This window comes from Pongo abelii, chromosome 2 (assembly GCF_028885655.2).
Source record: "Pongo abelii isolate AG06213 chromosome 2, NHGRI_mPonAbe1-v2.0_pri, whole genome shotgun sequence".
NCBI lineage: Eukaryota > Metazoa > Chordata > Mammalia > Primates > Hominidae > Pongo > Pongo abelii.
The window spans coordinates 194,859,097-194,882,550 of NC_085928.1; the positions used below are offsets into that span (position 1 = coordinate 194,859,097).

Below are 23,454 nucleotides of genomic sequence, written 5' to 3' on the forward strand. Positions count from 1 at the left end.
ACATGGCTGCTGTGCTGAGACAGGCTTATACTCACTGCCTGCAGCTTTGGCACTGAACTATGGATAGAGTAGACCCCACTGTAATATGTGCCGTAGATTGCTACTGCATGTGCTTTCCCTGGCTTCTGCCTCTGATAATTTACTTTGGAGGATGATACTTCCTAGCATGTGTTATTTATATCCCAGTTTTCCCTTTTTTTTCTTCTTGATTGTTTTCAGAGTTGTAATCTTCCAATGTATATATGAGGAGAGGTATTGATAGGATGGGATGGAGAATGGTGGTACAGAACTCTGGCTGGTGCAGAAAGCGTTCCCTATGGTGAAGGAACTCATTTTTGTTTTCTTTTTGGTACCCTGTGTGTCTCTGGGCCCTAGGGGAAGCAGGTCTATCCTTTCAGATGGAAAAACTGGCTTAGATGGCCATTAACATTTGTTAGATTAGCTTCATTGGCAAATTGAGATTTTTTTCATGGTGTTATGTGTTTGCTTCTTTTTGTATTTTTATTGTTTTTTTCAACATTTTATTATAAACATTTTCAAACAAAATTGAAAGAATTTTACATTGAATACTTGTATAGCTACCATTTAAATTCTATAATTAACATTTACTGCCCTTTATTACATATCTGTCCATCTACCCATCCCTCTGTCCACTTATCAAATTATATTTTTTTATGTATTTCAAAGGAAATTTCAGAAACCAGTATTTTTTCCCCTAAATATTTAGCATGCATATTATTAGCTGGAGTTTAATACTTCTTTAGGTTTTTCCTTTGGTGTAGAATATACATACAAAGAAATGCACAGATCTTGAGTGTACATTTGCCGAACTTTGACAAATGCTTAACACTTTTGTAACTCCAAATTCCTATCAAGATGTAGAACATTACCATCAACCCAGAAAGTTCCCTCATGACACCTCCCAATTAGTTCTTGCTTTACTGAGAAATTGGGGAAAGTTTTTATCAAGGAACACTAGTCAGATGCTGTTTTTAACCATAGTTTTCTCTTTGTCCCCTTGTTTATTAACTGTGATGATTTTTTTTTCCATCTCCCTACATAGATGGATCCTTCCAGTGTGCCACTGCTGGCCTGGCACTTTGTAGCAGTGCAAAATTATGTGAATCCCATGCTTGCCTTCTGCAGAGGAGATGTTGTTCATTTTCTATTGGTAAGTCCTAATATGATGCTAGGTGCATTAGAAAGCCTCTTATAATTTTTTTTATTCATCAGCAATTAATGTGTCAAAGAAATTTGTGTTACTATACTAAGTCTTTGGAGAGAGAGTGACCTATTTAATTTTTATCTAAGGCTTTAATGATTAGCATGGGAAAATGGTGATCACTCTCAGCTACATAACCTCTCATGGTTTATTTCTCAGCTTCATTTCTTTGACTGACAAATAATTAATGGTGTATGTAAATGTATAAAGATATGAAGGTGAATACGTGTTAATGTATGTGTAACTACATGTGTGTATACTAGAGAGCAAGTATCATTGAGCACCTATTGTGTCCTCTACACTGTGATGGGCACAAGCAGCAAAGGAAAGAAGGAAATATACAACATAATTTCATCTTTCACGCAGCTTATAATCTTGTTTGAAAAGCAAAATCAGTGTGTTCATTATTACTACAGAAAATGGTTTAAGGATTGAACTACGTGATGAAAATCAAGCTGATATAAATTCAGAGTACAAAGTGATTAGTATGGACTAGAGAGGGTATTAATGGCTTTAGGAAGGATATACTGCAACTACTGCAGGAAGGGTGGGTATGCATATTGGGGGAAATGAGATGAACTGAAGTCACAGAGGCAACAATGTGCCTTTGTATTAATAATCTCTTGCGTTTCCTAGCTCAGCGAAGCAAGTTCACCACTATCCACCTAGTTTCTCCAGCCAGAAACTTAGGAGTTACTTTTCAGTTACCTTTCTCTCTTCATATGTGCTCTATTACCAAGTCCTATTGACTCTACCTTCAAAAATCTCTTGAATTGCTCCTTTTTTGTCTCCCCCATTGCTGTTTCCTTAGTCTAAATCATGTACATGTCTAGCCTGGATTCTGCCGTAGCTTCCTAGCTAGTCTCTGACCTCAGTGCCTTTTACATATACTGTTGCCTCTGCCGGGAAAGTTCTGTGCTATATTCCATTGTCTCTGAGCTCATGATTAACATGACCTTCCCTGACCTCTGAACTAAGTTAGTTACATACATCTTTTGATAACATTCAGCACTTAAGAAAAAAACAAAAGAGAGACGAGGTCTTGCGGGTCTCCAACTGAGGCCCAGGCTGACTCTCAAACTCCTGGCCTCAAGCGATCCTCCCACCTCAGCCTCCCAAATATTGGGATTACAAGTGTGAGCTATTGTGCTTGGCCACATTCAGCACTTGTCTAATGTTTTTCTTCCCTACTAGACAGAAAGCTCCATAACTCTAGAGACCATCTTTACTGTTATATTTCCAGCCACTAGGACAGTGCTTGTATATTGTAAATATTCAATAAATGTTTATAGAATTAATGACAAAGAGAAACTTGTGGTGGAAAATATAATTGAATAGATGGGGTGGATTGAGAGTAGGGATTGGCAGACTGTGGCCTGTGGGCCAAATCTGGCCAGCCATCTGTTTTTATAAATAAAGTTTTATTAGAACATCCCCAATACAACATTTGAGAGTCCTACCTTTACTTTCAAGTCAACACATTGAAATATTCCTTAATCATTTTCTCCCTAAACAGTGTCTCTTCAAATATTTCTTGATTCTAAAATGTAAAGTCAGAAATGGGATGTTTCATTCATGTCCTTCAGTCTCTAGATCCAATATGATGAGAAGGCTTGTTTTTCCTTGAAAGTATCATCCCTTAACTCTCACTGCAACCAACCATCTTTGTCTAAACACCTTACACGTGCTTTGTTATGAGAGAAAAACCTTTAATGTTTCTCCTGCCTTCTGTATGTATTCTTTTTGCTACTTCAAGACTGATCTTCCTAAAATGTCACTTTAATCCTGTCTTTATGACTTTAATTACTTAGGAACCTGTGATGACACCATTAGCAGTCTAGGCCAACCATTATTAATCTAGATCAGGGGTTAGCAAGCTTTTTTGTGTAAAGGGCCACACAGTAAATATTTTAGTATCTGTGGACCATATATTCTCAGGAAACTGAGAAAGAGTAGGTGACTGCCCTTGGTCACACGGGTATAATAGTGGAACTTAGAACTAGATATATGGCTCTAGATCCCATGTTCATTTTACCAGAGGATCCTTTCTTAAGGGAGAAGTGATTTAGTGAAGTGAAGAGGGGTCCACATGAAGGACCCACATTAAGTGGTCTCAGATTTTTGTTAAGATATCAGGTGAGGTCACCACTGTAAGTGATGGGACCAGAAGGTGACTTAAAGGGAAAAACATCTATAATGCTACTATGGGGAGTGTGCAAGAAAGCCCAGGTTGAATTGAATGCCATGAATTTCAGGTGGTCGGGTGTATCTTGTGCTTTATATTTCTTCAGTGTTCTGTTACCTTGGAGCAGAAGGGGAGGAAGCAAATTATAAGGATGACAGGATATAGAGTGTGTACATATATACATATAAATAAAAGATTGACACTCAAGGTTCTTTTGGGAAATTTTGGGCTGTTAGAGTTACACAAGGGAACTTCAAAAAGTTTGTGGAAAAATGGAATTAAAAAATAAAAATAAATTTTATTTCTCAACATAAGCTTCATCTTGTTCAAGATACTTTTTAAAGTGATGATACCAGCCATATATTCCATCCCTAAAGAACTGAAGGTCTTGGGAATTTAATCATGCGAATGCAGTCTTTTTCACATTATTAACTAAAGAAAAATGGGTGCCCTTTATAGACTTTTTCTAGATTAGGAGACAAAAGTCACAAGGAGCCAAATCAATACTCTATGGTGGATCGAATTGCTCTCAAAATTGGCCTTATTTGATGAGAACAATGAGCAGGAACATGGTTGTGGTGGAGGACTCTCTGGTGAAGCTTTCCTGGGCATTTGTCTGCCAAAGCTTTGGCTAACTTTCTCAAAACACACTCACAATAAGCAGATGTTATTGTTCTTTGGCCCTCCAGAAAGTCAACAAGCAAAATGCCTTGAGCATCCCAAAAAACCGTTGCCATGACCTTTGCTCTTGCCTGGTCTGCGTTTGCTTTGATTAGACCACTTCTGCCTCTTCATAGCCTTTGCTTTGCTTGTGCGTTTTCTTTAGGATCACACTGATAAAACCATGTTTTATCTCCTGTTACAGTTTTTCAAAGAAATATTTCAGGATCTTGATTCCACATGTTTAAAATTCCCATTAAAAGCTTTGCTCTTGTCTGCAGCTGACCTGGACACAACTGTTTTGGCAGCCATCAAAAAGAAACTTTGCTCAACTTTAATTTTTCAGTCAGAATGGTGCAAACTAAACCAGTTGAAATGTCTATGGTGTTGGCTGTTGTTTCTGCTGTTAATCATTGATCTCTTTCAATTAGGGCATGAACAAGATGAATATTTTTCGTCACTAATTGATGGGTGTGGTCTGCAGCTGCAGGCTTCACCTTCAACATCATCTCCTTCCTTCTTAAAATTAGTTACCCATTTGTAAACTGCTGATTTCTCTGGGGGCATTGTTCCCATAAACTTTTATTAAGCATCAGTGATTTTACCATTCTTGCACCGAAGCTTCACCATAAATTTGATGTTTGTTCTTGCTTTAATTTTAGCAGAATTTATGTTGCTCTTTGGGGCTCTTTTCAAACTGATGTCTTATCCTTTTTAATGCCTCAAACTAGATCCTTTTCAGACATGTTATAACAAGTTAGTACGAGTTTATTTTGGTGCAAACAATTTTTGAGATCCATGCATAGTTTTTTCATAGTATACATTTTCCATGAACTTTTTGAAGTCCTCTCATAATAATGTCATAGTTCAGAAAAGTCTGGTTTATATCACTGCAGCATCTTTTTTTCTTTAATGGACTTTTGACTTCCTCACACCATGTCACCATTCCTTTTTGTACTTTAATTATAGTCATTGATGTGATAAAGTTAGGTCGTTCTGAATTATAACAGAGTGAAAACTATGTCACAGCATTTGTCAATACTGACAACTAGACCACCCCCAGATATGCCCTGCATTTTGGTGTAAATAATGGAACAAATAATTTTTTTTCTATTTTCATAATCATTTGTTTAATTATCAGTATTTTTGGCTTATCTACAGTGAATGGGATAATGGGTAAATGTGATACTCTAGGTGGAGTATAATTAAATATCTAAAAAAGTCCCTCAAACAGTAGCTGGTTTTTAGGTTGTTTTTATTTCATCATCAGGTAAAGAGAGATGAATCTGGAGCAATACATGTTACTAAGCAAAAGCATCTTCACCTATACTATGACCTCATCAACTTTACTGTGAGTATTATTCAAATTAAATATCCCCATTTAGTTCATGTAATTGTTCTGAATCTATGATATATTAAAGCTACCAGGATTTCTGCGAAGAATTATTACCTTTAAGATCATATGAAATATGGACAGCCAGGCACCAAGGCTCGTGCCTGTAGTCCCAGCTACTTGGGAGGCCGAGGTGGGATAGCTTAAGCCCAGGAGTTCGAGGCTGTAGTGCTCAGTGATCGCTCCTGTGACTAGTCACTGCACTCCAGCCTGGGCAACATAGTGAGACCCTGTCTCTTAAAAAAAAAAAAAGTATATATTATACACACACATACACACACACACACACACACACAGAGAGAGAGAGAGAGAGAGGGAGTCCTGGTTATATTGAATAAACTCTGAATGTGGTGTGATGCCACAAATTATTGCCTTTCAGCCTATGTCCTGCTGAACACAGGCAGGATTAGAAATTTAATGTCTTGTTTAGCTCAAAGGGGAGTTTGGCTTCAGAAGAGTTTAGGTGAGTTTTTTGAGGATCATTGCCTTGCTTTCTCTGTAAAGCATTTTTTGTATTTTTGAGCTTTGTCTTCATTGGTTCAGCAGCTTGTGCAACCTCCTTTTTTCTTGTGGCAAAAAACTTTGCAGAGTTCTCTTTCTACCATGCATCTCAATCCTGAGTTGACTTCTTGGTTTTTTTTTTTTTTTTTTTCTTTTTTGAGATGGAGTCTTGCTCTGTAGCCCAGGCTGGAGTGCAGTGGTGCGATCTCGGCTCACTGCAAGCTCCACCTCCCAGGTTCAAGCAATTCTCCTGCCTCAGCCTCCCGAGTAGCTGGGACTACAGGCACCCCCCATCACGCCCGGCTAATTTTTTGTATTTTTAGTAGAGACGGGATTTCACCGTGTTAGCCAGGATGGTCTCAATCTCCTGACCTCGTGATCTGCCTGCCTCAGCCTCCCAAAGTGCTGGGATTACAGGCGTGAGCCACCATGCCCGGCCAACTTCTTGGTTTAAAAAGAGATTTCTTTTTGTATCAAATTTTATTTTTTCTCTCTCAAATGGTTCGTTAATTTTGAGAACAATGTAATTATAATATTTCTGGGTTCCCATCATTAATACATTTTAGCACATCAGTGTCTGGTGTCCAGTAAAACATTCTGTAGATGCATGAATATAGGCAACCCTAAATATAAGGCAATGCCTCATTTTTCTAATAAAAAGAATGAAAAAGGGCTTTTTCCTCAACTTGATAACATGTAATTTTTTAGCATATAGATGAAATAGATCTTTTCTTTACATGATTTATTGATTTAGTTGTACATTACATTTTTAACTCACAGACAGTTGTTTAGAAATAATTCTTTCTTCCATACACATTTTATGAAATAATTTTGTTCAGACTCTTAGAAGACATCAGTGTTGTCATCACCAGAACTGTCTTGTTGAATCATGTCATACAGTTTTTCAGAATTTATCATCATAACTTCTGTTTAAGATGTTTGAGATACAGTACTTTAAAAATCTGCACAAGTGTATGTGACCATTAACTGCATTGTTTTGTAAATTACCCTTAAAAGGCTTATTTACAACAACGTCAACACTTGCAACTCTGCAGGTCTAATCTCAGGAATAATTACTAAACTTATTGAGGTTCATTTTTTTCTGCCATTCTCTTGTTTTCTTTTAACCAGGTGACCTGTGAGAGTAGCTAAGAACTAGCACTGATTAAGGTTGTATAAGGCTAAATAATGTGATTTTTCCTAGAAAATACTTTTTCTAAATAAAATAATTAAGAGAGCACCTTATAAGAGCTTTCTGTAAAAGATGTGCATATCAGACAAACTCCCTGTTTTCTGAAAGAGATTTTTTAGAGGAGGAGAGGGGAACACACTCTTCCCTTAGAGTGGCTAATATACAGTGATAGAGTATATTTTTTAGGATTTTCAACTGGTTATCTTTAATTGGACATTATGCAAATAATATCTGATGACATGGAATAGAACATACAAATACACCAGCATGAATACCAGAGACATAAAGGGCAGGGGAAGCACTTCGTTCTGGCGACTTCTGACTTCTGATTGAGCAGATTTTAAGATTTATTTCTTGGGAAAGGATTGGGATTGCCAAAAAAAATTCGAAAATAAGAAATCTGATTTTATACATAACCCAAGAAATTTGTTAAAATGGCATCCTTCAGAAGATTTTTAAAGTTATTATTGTTAATACTTTTAACATTTTAATAGTACTTATTAAAGAAAATTTGAGAGATACAGAGAAATAGAACAAAAGACGCTCATAATTTTAAGAGAGATTTTGAAGGAAGTAGATTTTTAAAATAGCTTCTATTTTAAAATATGTATTGCTTCAGTGCTAACAATTGTCCTTTGACCAGCTAGGTTTATGGGCTTTACTTTGTTCTTTTGTTTCAGCAATATCATAAAAACTAGAAATGCAGAGTTTGTCATGATACTGAAGTCATTTGTGCCAATTGCTTTAAAAAATCTTTTATAAAAAACGATATGCTCTAATCCACCTACAGCTTTTAGTCTTCTTTTACACTATGAAAGTGTCATTTTAACATTTTCAAAAGTCAGTAGTATATTGTACCTACTGTTCTCTGGCCTGTCACTGAGTAGTTCTTGCTTTGATTGTGTTGCCATGTAAATTGTTAAATGGATCAAGTCCTCAGTGTAATTTAATCGAGCAGCCAAGCTTTCTTCTTGACCCAAATGATGATTCGGGCTGTGGTCTCACTTTTGTTTTGTTGTGTGCTTGAATTACAGTGGATAAATTCACGCACAGTTGTGCTCTTAGACAGCGTAGAGAAGTTGCACGTGATTGATCGGCAAACACAAGAGGAACTGGAGACAGTGGAGATCTCAGAAGTTCAGCTGGTCTACAATAGCAGCCATTTCAAATCACTAGCCACTGGAGGAAATGTTAGCCAGGCACTGGTAAGGATAATCACTTATCTTGGTATCCTAGAAAATACTTTGATAAACTTGGTATTTTGTTGTAGTTGTTTTAGAAATAGGAACTCTGGGGAGTTATCTTTTTCTGTCTTGAGGTGTTTCTTTAAAAGCCACTAGGTTGAAGTGGGTGTGGATATGCTTATAAGTGTTTAGGAATACAAGCTAAAACAATAATTTTTGTTCCCTTCTATTCAGAAATGTGACTTATTTTACTTAATACCAAAGAGTTTTAATTTTTATACTAAAATAATGAAGTATAATGGAAAATTTGTGAGAAAAATTGTAAAATCAAAATATTTTTAGAAAGCTTAATTTGGCAGTAATAAGCCTGATAGATTTAAGGGATAAATAACTACAGACAGGTACTCTATGAGGCTTTGGAAATATTTGGGTGATAATGATAAAGGCTTGAACAGGTATGGTAGCTGTGGGTATTAAAAAACGAAGATGGCTTTGAGAGAAAGAAGATAGTTTAGAAATAGGTGATAGATGAGATGCAGGAGCCTAGAGAGGAGGAGGACGCAACAAAGTTATGGCCTTAGCATTAATTTTATTGTATCATTAAGCAACTACATAATGGCCTTAAGCAATTTCCACAGATAGTCTATAGTTCAGTCACCTTGAATTGTGATCTCATGTTCCTAAACCACAAATCTTTAAGTAAGAAATTTAGACCATTGTATGACTTCCTTGGATAATTTTTTGAAAAAAATAGTAATGATGGTCATATTTAATGAGTGACTACAGCATGATGTGTAGGCTTTGCTCAAATCTCCCTCATATTATAACGTCAGAGTATAAAATATATATGAAAGGGTCTTCCAGACTCCCACTTTAAAAACCAAGAAAAGTCAGAATAAGAAATGATAGTGCAATATAATTCACTAAGTGATAATAATAATTACTGTTCCATACTTTATTTCCTTGTGTTTGAATGGTATTAAAAATAGTAGTGGACTTTGAACTTGTGCTTTTAGCCAAGAGAGAGTTGTGGGGAATTAGATTTACTCTCCTGCCTGAAATAACCCAAGAAGAGGAAGGAGAAGGAAAAGGGAGGGGGAGGGGAAGGGGGAGGGAAGAAGAAGAAGAAAAGTAAACAGCAGTTCTTAAGACACTGGACATCTGTAATGACGGACAGCAATCTCTCATCAAATGGGGAACAAATGCTGTGAACTCTGTGATTGTCCTAGCTTCCAGCCTTGAGAGAGCATCTGGGCTGTGGAGGAACCCAATTGGAGCCTGGAAGACTCCATGATTTGAGAATACAGAGCCAAGATTGCAGGAAGACAAAATTGGGTTGAGTTTGCAAGAGAGAGTACTGGAGAAAAGAGCATTATGAAAGAGTCCCTCTTGAGTGTTCCTCAGACTCCTAATCAGCAAATGCATAGAAGGAAGCTGCCCAAGGACCAGGAAAGAGCCATTTGAAAGGTTTAGAGGGAACCGTATCTAGTGCTCTCACACAGGGCTGAAAACAGTGCTTGTTACACCAGCTAGAATGGAAAGCTTCATGATTCACAGGGCATTGGGTAGAGTACTCAGACGCATCTTGCCTCATTAGGACTAGAATAAATGACACACTGGTCCCAGCTAACACATCTTAAAAGTAAGACCAGAAAGGATCAAACTGTTTCCAAATCACTTATCTGCTAGAACAAAACACAAGAATATTAATAGGAATACAGAAAGATCCAGAAACCAACAAGGTAAAATGCACAATGTCTCCCATCCAATTAGAGATTACTAGGTGTGCAAAGAAGAAAAACAACCTATAACGCGGAGAAAAATAAAAACTAAATCACACCTGACATAAATGTTAGAATTAGCAGACAAAGACAGTAGTTATTATGACTATACTCTTTAGTTAAAAAAGTTAAGTAGAGACATGGAAGATACTTGAAAAGATACACATCAGACTTCTAGAGATGAAAACTATAGTGCTTATAGATGAAAAAATATGCTAGATGGGATTAATGGCAGATTAGGCAATACAGAAAAAATGATTCATGAATTTGAAGATAGAACAATATAAATTATACAAAATGAAACACAGCAAAATAATTTTAAGAAATAGTGTTAGTGAACTGTGAGACCACATCAGATAGCCTAATGTACGTGTAGTTAAAATCTCTAAAGGAAAGGAGAGAAGAAATTGGAAAAAATAATGATCAAAAACTTTTCTAAAACTGTAGACACACACATTTAAGAAGCTCAGTGAACCCAAGCACAACTAAAATAAACTGTATACGAATTGATCAAAATTAATGATAAGGAGAAAAATTTTAAAGCAACCAGTGGCAAAAAAAGACACATTAAATACAGAGGAGCAATAATTATGAGAACACATTTCTCATCAGACAGTCAGCAGTGATCTGTAAAGATTTAGAAGTGGACAGTGAGCACTTGAAGAGCTGCTCAACATCATTAGGTATTAGGGAAATGCAAATCAAAATCATAATGAGATACTCCTTCACACCCACTGGGAAGGCTATCATAAAAAAAAGTAACAAGTGTTGGCAAGGATGTGGCGGTATTGGAAGCCTCATACATTGATGATGGGAAACTAAAATGGTGCAAATGCTGTGGAAGATAGTTTGGCACTTTATTAAAAGTTAAACATTGAGGCCAGGCGTGGTGGCTCTTGCCTGTAATCCTAGCACTTTGGGAGGCTGAGGCGGGAGGATCACCTGAGGTCAGGAGTTCGAGACCAGCCTGGCCAACGTAGTGAAACCCTGTCTCTACTAAAAATACAAAAATTAGCTAGACTTGGTCGTAGGCACCTGTAATCCCAGCTACTCGGGAGGTGGAGGCAGGAGAATCACTTGAACCCAGGAGGCAGAGGTTGCAGTGAGCCGAGATTGTGCCACTGAACTCCAGCCTGGGGGACAGAGTGAGACTCCATCTTAAAAAAAAAAAAAAAGTTAAACATTGAATTACCAATCTCACCTAGAAGTTCTACTTCTAGGTGTGTTTCCAAAAGAATTGAAAACACACGCTTATATAAAAACTTGTATATGAACACACATAGCAGTATTATTCTTAATAACCGAAGAGTGAAAACAATCTACATATTCACTAACTGGTAAAGGGATGTACAAAATGTGGCATAGCCGTTTAATAGAATACTGTTCCACAGTAAAAAGTATGACAACTGATACTTGGCTACAACATGGATGAACCTTAAAAATACTAAGTGAAAGAAGACATGCAATAAGAGCACATTTTGTTTAATTCTATTCATATAAAATGTCCAGAAAAGGCAAATGTAATTTATAGAGACAGATGTACATTAGTGGTTACCTGGGTTTGGAGGTAGGAATGGGAGTGACTACAGATGGGTACAAGGATCTTTGCAGAGTGATGATAATGTTCTCAAAATGGATTTTGATAATGGCTGAACAACTGTAAATTTACTAAAAAATCATTGAATTCTGTGCCTAATGAGTGAATTTTATGATGTATGTTGTATCTCAATACTGTTGTTTAACAAAAGCAATTGACTGTTTAAAACAAAAATAATGTGTGGTGAAGTTTATGATCTATAGAAGCAATATATATAACAAAAATAGTACATAGTGCCAGGATGTAGGAGATAAAAGTACATCATTGCAAGGTTCTTACAGTATACATCAAATATTATTTAAATGTAGACTGAGATAAGTTACACATTGTAAACTGTGATCACTAAAAAAGACGTGTAACTAATAAGTCATTAATAGTGATGAACTGTTAAAAAATATATTAAATACAAAGGAATTTTTTTACCTTTTTTGTATGTATGTTTTTTTTCCAGGCTTTGGTTGGAGAGAAGGCTTGTTATCAATCCATCAGTAGCTATGGTGGTCAGATCTTTTATTTGGGGACAAAAGTAAGCTCTTTTACTCTGTGAGTTGGTATTTGTATGTATCAGGGCAGTTGAGGCTGAAGGAGATTGCTGGTAAAGAGGGCAGTATATTGCAAAGTGAATATTGATCAGCAATTATCCTAAACGCTTTGTGGTTAGGTAGTCATGATTTTTAGTTAATTATTTTTTTCATTCACTTTTAGACATATTCTTTACTTTTGTTTAGGTGCTGGCTAATAGGATGCTTATTTTCTTGATTCAGAGATGTGCTTTTGTAAGCTTCCTTCACGTTTATGCTTTTATGACCAGGCAGCTACCTAATCATGGATATTTGTCATGTAATTAAGATGGCTGTTAGCTTAGATCAGCTTAGGATGCTGATTAAAATGTATTGAGGTATTTGACTTAGAATAGAATTGTTGGAATAGGAACTTTTTGTATCTCAGTTTATCTCAATTTGTTCCTGTGCTTTTTAAAAAATATGGAGAAACATTTCTTCATTATTAAAATTTAACCAAAACATTGCCAAGTCAGTAGAGGGAAATGAGCTTGGGCTTTCCTTGCTTCTTGTCCATGGAATCAACTCCTTCTTGGACTGTAGACCTTTAAATATTTGACTTACTCTTTAATGTGGGTTCTAGGCCAGATGCGTTGGCTCACACCTGTAATCCCAGCACTTTGGAAGGCCTCGATGGGCAGATCACATGAGGCTGAGTTCAAGACCAGCCTGGCCAACATGGCAAAACCCTGTCTCTAGTAAAAATACAAAAATTAGCCAGTTGTGGTGGCAGGCGCCTGTAATCTCAGCTACTCGAGAAGCTGAGGGAGGAGAATCATTTTAATCTTGGAGGCGGAGGTTGCAGTAAGCCAAGATCCCACTGCTGCACTCCAGCCTGGGTGACATTGCGAGACTCTGTCTCAAAAAAAAGAAAAGCGTTCTTGGAGACCCATTAGTAAATTCTAAGATATACTTCTAACTGTAGTATGAAATGTTTTACTTAAAGGGACATCAAATGAGATGTGGGACTAGGACAAGTGTATCTCCCAAAGAAGTCTGTTAAGGGTGATCATTTTAATTTCCATCTCTTTACTTTCCAGTCTGTTTATGTGATGATGCTGAGGAGCTGGAGAGAGGTGAGTTCCAAGTAATTTCACATGTCAGAGTTACTGAATTGGTAGCTTCTTAACATTTCTGTTTTGACTTTTCAGAAGAAGATGATTTGGTAAGCTTCTTAATTTCAGAAGTGTACAAGAAAACCATGATAGCTGTTAGGTACTTGATTTGCTAGAACTGACAGTATAAGTTAGAATTAGGTTTGTCTACATATATTAGAAAATTCAAAATAATAGTGGCTTAAATAAGATTTCTCTGTCATGTAAAAGCAACCTGGAGCTAGGTGGTCCACAGCTTTTTTAGGAATTCCATAAGCTTAAGCATGCTGTCCTGTTCCACCATGTTTGTCTTTGAATTCTGGTCTCAGTGCCCTTTTATAATTCAGTATGGTTGCTAGAGCTCCAGCTGTTACCACATTTTAGGAAGGAAGAAAGAGAAAAATAAAGGCTATCTCCTACCTCTTAAGATGACATCCCAGAAATACCAGACAACACTTCCACTTATCGTTAGCCAGAGCTCAGTCACATTGTTCCCAGTGGCCACAAGGTAGTCTTAGAAATATCCTTCAGCTGGTATATTGCTGTCTCAAATAAGCTTGGGGTTTGTTACTACCAAGGAGGAGGAAATGAATGTTGTGATAAACAACCAGCCATTTCTGCTACAATGACATTCCAGCTATTTCCCCTTTTCATATTTGGGCCCTGTGGCTCTCTATACTAGCCTATACAGCCATTGTACTATCTAGTGCTTGAAGATATTATTTTTCTTTGAAACAAGATATTCACATAATTATGAAAATAATTTTAGCCACTAAGCATAAACTTCTGGAAAGATTTTAGGTGGAATAGGAATTCTGACTGGTGACTGGTCAGACAAAGGGGACTGGTTTCTCTCATTTTTCCATTTTAGAGAGTGGATCATCTCCTGAAACAAGATTGTCTTACAGAAGCCTTGGCTCTTGCATGGTCTTTCCATGAAGGAAAAGCAAAAGCAGTAGTGGGTGAGTAGACAGAATTCCAGTGTAGTAGACATGGTTCTCCTGGAGTAGAGGGAATGGTTAGTAGTAACCACTCATAGGACACTTTTAGCTGAGTGTTGAAGTGTTTATAAACAGGATGCTATTAAACCTTATAGACTTTCAGTTAAGAAGGTTAATGTGACAAATAGAGAGTATAGAAATTAAAATGTCGCTTTTAAAATTATTTTGTAAGGAAATTACTATTAGAATGAAAGAGAAGTACAGTGATATGCTATCCAGTCCAGTAGATTTGAGGTGTTCCTGTTATGGCGTATTATCCAACATTTTGATAGCTAAGAATTGTTACAATTATACCTGTTGTTTCACATCTTATAAATATGAAACCAGACATAGTTTCACTCCTAAAGATGTGGACTAACTTTTGTTTTTTTGTTGGATTTTCCTTCTCTGCAGGATTATCAGGGGATGCTAGTAAGCGAAAGGCTATTGTTGCAGACCGGGTGAGTATTTTAAGAGGGTCTTTACTAGAATACAGTGCAGATTTGCTTTTGGCATTTGCCAGTATCTTTGGGCATGAGTAGGTAAATGGCTACAATCTAGAAGAGAGTGTATTAAAAAAACACACACACACACACAGACACACACTTGGGGTCAGGGGTTCGAGACTAGTATGGGCAACATAGCAAGACCCTGTCTCTATAAAAAGTAGGAAGATTAGCTAGGTATGGTGGTGTGCACCTGTAGTTCTAGCTACTTGGGAGGCTGAGGCCAGAGGATCACTTTAGCCTAGGAGTTTGAGGCTACAGTGAGCTATGATTGTGGCACTGCACTCCAGCCTGGGCAACAGAGTGAGACCTGTATCTAAAAAAAAAAGTCAGGTTATAATTCCCTGTGTCATCTTGAATACTTTTAAAATCTCTTCTTAATCACCTTTTCTTTTTTCCCTTGTTCACTCTTTTATGAAGATAATAAAGTACATAGCCAAAAGACAGCAGGAAAGAGGAGGAAGAAAACCTGGGAATCGGGATTATTTCCAAACCAAGTAATAGCCCACAGAAAATTGACATTTGTTAGTTTTTATAAACTTACTAGTAATTATGAGAACTAGTATATGTGCAAATGTTTGTGTTGCCCAGAACTAGCAGAGAGGGTTAATGTTTTAATGTTATTATTAATTAGCATCAATATAATTGATGCTAATATTTAATATTGACCTTCTGTTCCTACTCTAGACTGGGCTGAATTAATTGACTATAGGATTCCCTCCCTTTTGTTGTGTAAATGCATTGGTAAAAGTTATATTCCAAATTAGTATAAACATTTATAGAAAACCTGGATAGAAATTGGTTACTCCTTAGACTCCGGATAATTTGCTCAACTGTGCTCTTTAGGGAAACACCTACAGCAGAGGATTACTGAAGAACTTGAATGTTTCATTTCCTGAGCAGTATAGATGCCACTGAGGTCTAGAACATGGAGATATTTCTTAAGAAAGTTTAGCAAGTTAGTACTAGCCCTGAGACTGGAAGAAATGAGGCTGGAGTTTTAAAAAGTTGGTAAATAAAGCCACTAAAATTTTCAATTAAATTTTAATGTAATAACAAATTCTAATTCTGTATTATTTAGGAGAGCCACATACCTATTGAAAAACTTCAGAGATGTATTTTAATGTCTATGCCAGGCTATTTTCCTTACAGATGGTAGAAATCCTATTCCATTATGCAGATCGAGCTCTGAAAAAGTGCCCAGACCAAGGAAAAATCCAAGTGATGGAGCAGCATTTTCAGGTACACGTTTGCATGTGCTTCCAGTAGACGATGCTCTGGATAGGTCTAATACTGCTCTTTTATGTTACTTGAGAATGTGACTTTCATTTTTGGTTAAACATTTTTTTAGTATTCAAAACTTTATTTCAGGGCTTGTAGAACATTCTAAATGATTATATTTTTAAGTAATGGGTATAAATGAGTAAAACGTTGTGGAGTGATACGTAGCACTTAGCTGCTTAGTGCTGTGTGGAAGGAAAGGATATACGTGTGAAGATCCTTTACTGTAAACTGATGCCTTATAGTGGCTGACATCTTGCTTGTCTAATATTTGTGTTAACTAGTTATTTAGTACTGCCAAGGTTTAAATTTAGTTCTCCTAGGAGTACCTATGACTTAAGAATAATAGATCAATCACAAATATATATATATATATATATATATATATAAATGATCTATAAAATATGCTAATGAAAGACCTTTAGTTTATCTTGGAACTTAATGAAAATGAAAGCCAAAGAACAATGTAGAGACGTGTATGTATTTATTATGCAGGTTTTACTTTCTGCAGTTCTCTCCAGTTATATTTGTTGCAAATTGCTGTTCCCCATTCCTACTCCTCCCTTCCCTCTGCCTGCTTCCTCTTTTAACAAATATTTGAGTGTCCAATACAGGGATCAGCAGACTTTTTCTAAAAAGACTCAGCAGAGTTTAGGCTTTGCAGGCTACAGTGGTCTCTGTCACATCTTTTTCTTCCTTTTTTTTGTTTTTTGATTTTTTAAGCAACCCCTTAAAATTGTAAAGTCCATTCTTAGCTGTGAACAATACAGAAACAGGCTTTGGGCAGGGTTTGGCTGAAGTGTGCGTCATGTGGTCTGATATGTACTTGGCACTGGGCAATAGTAAAATTTGCGTGATCTTTACTATCGTAAAGTTTGTAGTCTAGTCAAAATAATGGGTTTTTTTGGTTTACATTAATGGAAATATTTAGAAGAAATCTAGGGATTTTGAAGTTCTAAAGAGCAGGCACAGGTCCCATCTTTTCATATTCTATTTGATGCTTGTAACATTGGAAGACAAGAATAGATATGGCAGTTAAGAGTTGGCTGGTATCAGAGAAGCATTTGGCTTCCTGAACTGTGCTGTTCAATGCCACGCTAGTGAGCTTCTGGTAGAGTAACTGTTATTACTCTGTTTGGCTGGATGCTTATTAAATTTATCAGTAGAGAAGGAGAAATAAGCCTAGATAAAGTTATAAAAATAAATAACTTAGAAAGAAGACATATGGTAGAAAGAAAGCATTTGGGAACAAAACTGTTTGGAAACAATACTTTATATATAAGTACCTGTGTATACCAATGCAGTATAGATAGAAAACTTAATATTTGTAACAAGAATATACCTATCACCAAGAGGTTGTAAGAACTCTGGCCTTTGGAAGGTATACTTTGTTGGAAAAAATCATCTAGTAGAAAAAGCTAGGAGGGGTGAATGGAATGAGTGTGTATGTGTGTGTGGAGAATATAGAAACCACTGTGTTGGGGGAAAACGTGGTAGAGAGCTTCTTTCTAAAAGATGAAAGAAACAAAGGTGACGTTCTGATGGAGAAATAGTAAAGAATCTCAGATACAGGAACTGTAGATGGTGGTTTCTGATGCATTCCTGTAGATGGTGGTTTCTAATGCTGACTGCAGAACGTGCAGAGAAACAAATGTTAGTAGTAATGTGCTCTGTAACCATCTAGCTTCCTGTTAGAAGTCTCATTCTGTTGGTAAGAGTATCTGATAAAATTTTTGATTTTTCAGTGATTAATCTCATAGGAGGTAAAGGAAACAATGGAGGGGACTCTTTCTCTGGATTTAATTTTTACTAATGATTGGGGAAGTAGAAGAGATAGATCCTTGAGAGAAAAATTATCACTTTAACAATCATAATAATGATGAAAAATATACATAGCATGAGTCCTCTATTTTAGAAAGCAAATATCTCAGAAAAAAATATGGGCACAATCACATGGCTACAGGCTCCAAAAAAAGAATGGGTTCACAAGGAACAAGAAATTCTAAAATTTCAACCATTCAAGGAGAAAGTAATGTTGAAAGAAGGTTGTATCTGCAAATCACAGAACATCTATGAATACGGAGAAAGGCATATAACTAAAGATACATACCAGAAGTATCATGAACTTGTAAGACTGTCAGAAAGGAGAATGATATGGTCCAGACTGTGCCTACCACAATGCTGTGGAGTACAAAATAGGGATTTTTAACAGATTTACTGAGCACATACGATGTGCCAGATACTATGTAAAGTGTATGACATGCATTTTTATTTTCAAAACAACCCCAGGCAGTAGGTGTCGTTTTTAATCCCCGTTTTATAGATGAGGAAACAGGCTTAGAGAAGTGAAGTGAAGTTCCAAGGTAATATTGCAGTAAATGGTGGAGATGAGACTCATATCCAGGTCTTTCTGACTTCAAAGCCCAGTTCTTAACTAATCATTGTATTATACTGTTATTTTAAGAGCAAGCACAGGGAGAGGATGAGTGAGAAGGGGTGATGTTAGTAAATGACCAAGAATGAGAATTACAGCAAGCATCTAAACTGTTTAATACTTAACTGTGTGGCAGACACTGTTACAGACCCTTTATACATATTTATTAACTCGTAATTCTTATCGTAACTCTGTAAGGTGGCTACTGTTACTATTCACATTTGTAAATGATGCCAAGGCACAGAGAGGTTAAATGATTTGTTCCAGGTCACAAAGCTAATAAATGAGAGAGCTAGGATTTGAATTCAAGCAGTGGGCTTCAGGGTTTACATCCAGACTGCCACACTATACCACAGAACAATGCTCCTCATTTTGACTCAATTTTCATGACCACAGAGAATGGTTTTAAAGTGGAAAAGTCCAGATAAGTGTATTAAAAAACTGAAGCCTACCATATGTAATATGTAATACCATTATGATTGTTCAACTCTCAAGACTCAGTAGAATTATAACCCACGATACTGTTGAAAAAATCTGGGCCAACATGAATAATTTGCAAGTAACTTTGCATCAATTTTCAAATAAGGCATTCTTGATTAAGTGTGGAGTATATACAGGGAGATACAATTTATTCCATTCAGGAGGACAGTTTTCTCTGGAAAACGTGACCTTTAGTGCATTAGGATGGGTGAAATGCATGCACCATCAGCCACAAATCCGTTGTTTTGTTTAATCATATTTAATCATAAAATAATTATATAGGTTGACTTTTAAAGTTTTTTTTTTTTTTAAGTAGAGTGGACTTTGGAGACTATCTGCTGACATCCCCAGTGTGATTTGTGAATGTTTTCCTTGAATTCACCTCAAAACAACCATGTTAAACTCATGTAATTACCTTTTTGAAAGGAATATAAAGATAGTATATTCCTGGAATGCCTGTGACATAACATAATTGATTTCATTAAAGCATTTGCCTAATTTTTCCATTATCTTCGTGGCTGGAATAGATTAGTAAATAGTAAATAGATTTGCAGCTAGATAAATATTTCTACCCAAAAATATTCTTTGGTGGCTTAGTATTAATTACATCTTAGGACTCTTTCATACCCAAGTTTTTATCATTGATTTGGGTGAAGATTTAGTGACTGGCCTGTCAAATCTAGGTAGTGCCAAGAATCAAGGTTCAAAGTGATGTTGACAAGAAAGTGCAATCAAAATCATCATGAGTTGAAATTTAATGAAGATTAACATCAAGACTTAGATTTATTAGATTCAAATAATCAAATTATGTGAGTACTGGATTGGGAAGATCTAGGTGGACAGGGTTTTAGTTGACCATAAACTTAGTATGAGCCAATTGTGTGTTAAGACCCAGATACAGGAAAGTACTGGTACTACTGGGCTGCCTGTTTGAAATAAAACTGCTAAGGCATTTTGTAGGCTGTTGATAAACTCAGCCACATCCCACAACTGAGATGGTGGAAGGTTTTAAAAACAACAGTTAAAAAAAATACTGGGTTGTTTAATCTGAGGAGAAAGTAAGTGGAGACATCCCTGCCTAGAGATGGTAGAAGGCTGTCCTATGGGATTAGCTGTATTGCTCCAGAGGGAAGGCCTAGTATATAGTGGGTAGAAATTAGGAGAAGGTGTATTTCAGTTTAAAATGACCTACTTATGATGTAACAGCTCTTGGATTTATGCATCTCTTGTTATGGAATATATTCAAATAAAGGCAGGATGACCAACCGATGGAAGTGTTTTTAAAACACTTTTTTTTTTTTTTGCTCAGTGGGAAGGTCTCAGATTCTGTATCAGTCTCAAGAAGCTATTATTGGAGACATAAGTAACCTCTAATCTGGTTGGTTGAAATTCCTATTAAGACTGATTTCTGCCACAGTCAAAATACTGAGAATTTGTGTTTTACCAGCAGGTGGCACCTCCTGCCTGCTGCCTCAATTTTAATCTTTACCCTTGGTGAGGAGGCTCATCTTTTCCTTAGAGTCAGAATATGTAAGGCTCTTCACTATTTTTGCTTTTCTCCAAAGATCAATCAATATTTGTCCTGTCTTAGTTATAGAAAATAACTTTTGGATCTTGTCACATTTTGGACAGGTTGTGGCTTTTATTTATCTGAGAAAAGATTTCAACCTATAATTATAATTTATTTGTATCATAACTATTATGGTAGGATAAAAAGGAATTACAGTGTTTTCTGTCTTATACATCTTGAGACTTGCCTTTTCTTCTGGCTTTCCTCATATGCGTTTATATATGTTCAAGTGTTTCCCACCCTAAAACTAAGTCAAGCAGCAAACAAATTCTTTTTTTTGCTCCACGCCGTCTCTAATATCCTATGCTTTCTTGTTCACCCATTCTTTATAGAGCCAGACGTCTTACAAGAGTTGTCTCTGGCCAGGGATGATGGCTCACGCCTACAATCTCAGCACCTTGGGAGGCCGAGGCGGTTGGATCACTTGTCTCGAGCTCAGGAGTTCGAGACAGCCTTGGCAACATAGTGAAACCTTGTCTCTACAAAAAAAAAAAAAATTAGCTGGGAGTGGTGGTGCACAGCTATAGTCCCAGCTACTCTGGAGGCTGAGGTGGGAGGTTCACTTGAGCCCGGGAGGTTGAGGTTGCAGTGAGCCAAGATCATGGCACTGCACTCCAACCTGGGTGACAGAGCAAGACCCTGTCTCAAAAAAAAAAAAAAAAAAAAAAAGAGTTGTCTCCATTTCCTTACCTCCTTCTCATCCCTTAACGTATTCCATGTCTATAAGTTCTGTGGACCCTTTTATTTCTCATCTTACTGGTCCTCAGCAGCATTCAGCACATGAAGACTTCTTGAAACAGTCTGTCCCTTTTTGGCTTCCCTGATATCATGCATTCCAGTTTTTTCCCTACCTCTCTGACTGCTTATTGATTTTCTTTGTTTATTCTTCTTCCTTTACTTAACCAAGAAATGTTAGGATTCTTCACAATACCCTTCTCTTCTATTTTTATATCAATGTTTGTCAAGATGTCTGTGTACCATTTACTTCAAAATCATTTGAAGATATTTGTTAAAAATACTTTTTCTTATTTCCCAGGCCTACTAAATCAGACTCTCTGGGATTGGTGACCAGGATTTGTAGTCAGCTCTCAAGATGTCCCTTAAGCACATTAAAGTTTACGAGTCACTGCTTTACATTCTTCCCTAGGTGATATAGGCACATGACTATCTAACCAGTGTTAACAACCTAGATTGCTCTTCTGAATTCTGAGATCTATAGAGTAAGTTGCCCATTTACATTTCTGCTTGGATGTTTTGTAGGTACCTCAGACTCAATAACTGTTTCCTTACAAAGCCTTTTCTGAGGATTCCTGTGTTAGTGAGTGGATCCAACATGCACCTAACGCAAATTAGGTGATTCTTGTCTTTTACTTGTTCCTGGCTATTCTGCCTCCTGACAGTTTCTCTCATCTGTTTCCACCATGCTGTTAATTCTACCACTATCCTAGTCTAAGTGCCCATGATTTCCCTCTTGGTATATTATAGAATTCTCCAGATCGATCTCTTCGTACACATTCTTACTGTACTTCATTTCATTTTCTACACAGCAGCCAAAGAGAAATGTATATCAAATCTAGATATGATGCTTTCCTAATTTTAAAATATTTTAAGGACTTCCTATTGTTTTTGAGGTAGAGACTAAATTCCCTAACATTTTCTAAGGCTCTGCATGGTCTACCATTGCCTAACTGCCCCTAATTCTCTGTATTCCTGTTATACTAGAGTTCTTTTCAGTGTCTTAACGTCCCCGTTCTCTCTTTACCCAGAGCCTTTGTGCACAGTGTTCTCTCTGCATAAAAAATCCTTTCTCATTTCTTTGTAGCTCAACTAGCTGTGTTTATTTTCAGGTCTCAGTGTAATTGTCCCCCAGATTAACTCAGATCCATTTCTTTCTAAAATACTATGCACTGAAGTCACTCATTCAATGTCAGTTTTCTGCAACTAGCCTATATATGTTTAGGGACCTGTGTAAGTTTAGGAACATGTCTGTTTTTTGTCATTGCCATATGCCCAGCATCTGGTTCAGTGTCCTTGATAAATAGTTGTTGAGAGAATTTTTAAAAATATGTGAACTTATGTTGTAGAGCTTGCTTTGAAAGTATGCTTTCAATTTAACTCTAAGAGGTTTGAACTAAGAACCAAATGTAGAACTTAGTATTTGCAACACATATGTCATAATGATGGCTCATGTGGTGTGCTATATGCCTGATGGCTATCTTATTTAGTCCTTATAACATACTTGAGGAGTGCTTATTACTTACGTCCATTTTGCAGAGGAAATAGACACACAAAGGAGTTGAGTAACTTGCCCAATATCATTGAACCGGTGAACAGAACCACCATAGATATACACCCAGGCTGCCTGGCTCAGGAGCCTCGACCCTGTACTGTACTATGTTTCATCCCACAGTTTATTCTTTGATAATCTCAGACCAGTGTGTTGTTATGTAACTCACTTTGAAACAGAGAGGACTAAGTAATTTATGAGTTTTGGGAGGATATTGAAATATATGAAAAAGAAAATACAAATGAATTTTAGCATAACCATGGTAAATATACCTGAACAATGGACTGATTTGAGTTGCTAGCAGTGTTTTCAAACTAAGAAACTAATGCTAATCAGTTAACTGTGGAAACAGTATTTTGGGTTATTTTATTTTGCTACGTTTAATATATGTGTTTTTATTTGTTTTTGAAACAACGTAGAAGTATAAATATGAGGCATTTTAATGCTGTAATGTGAATCAAGCTTAAAGGATTTGAAAAATAATATAATTTTGAAAGACCCTTTTTTTTTTTGAGATGGAGTCTCACTCTTGTCCTCCAGATTGGAG

General features: G+C 36.6%; 1 protein-coding gene across 4 annotated transcripts in view; it reads left to right on the top strand.

Moving 5' to 3' along the window:
* The window catches only part of VPS8 (VPS8 subunit of CORVET complex), a 236,563-nt gene that overhangs the window by 42,307 nt on the left and 170,802 nt on the right, over window positions 1-23,454 (top strand). For 3 of the 4 annotated variants that reach the window (XM_024244828.3, XM_054553099.2, XM_054553100.2), the window contains exons 13-20: window positions 1,064-1,171; window positions 5,338-5,418; window positions 8,188-8,358; window positions 12,167-12,241; window positions 13,316-13,351; window positions 14,241-14,331; window positions 14,764-14,810; window positions 16,008-16,097. In XM_024244828.3, the coding sequence (XP_024100596.3) occupies window positions 1,064-1,171; window positions 5,338-5,418; window positions 8,188-8,358; window positions 12,167-12,241; window positions 13,316-13,351; window positions 14,241-14,331; window positions 14,764-14,810; window positions 16,008-16,097 (699 nt within the window). Of the gene's footprint in view, window positions 1-1,063; window positions 1,172-5,337; window positions 5,419-8,187; window positions 8,359-12,166; window positions 12,242-13,315; window positions 13,352-14,240; window positions 14,332-14,763; window positions 14,811-15,991; window positions 16,098-23,454 lie in introns of those variants that run through there. The other variant, XM_024244829.2, reaches the window with a different exon arrangement.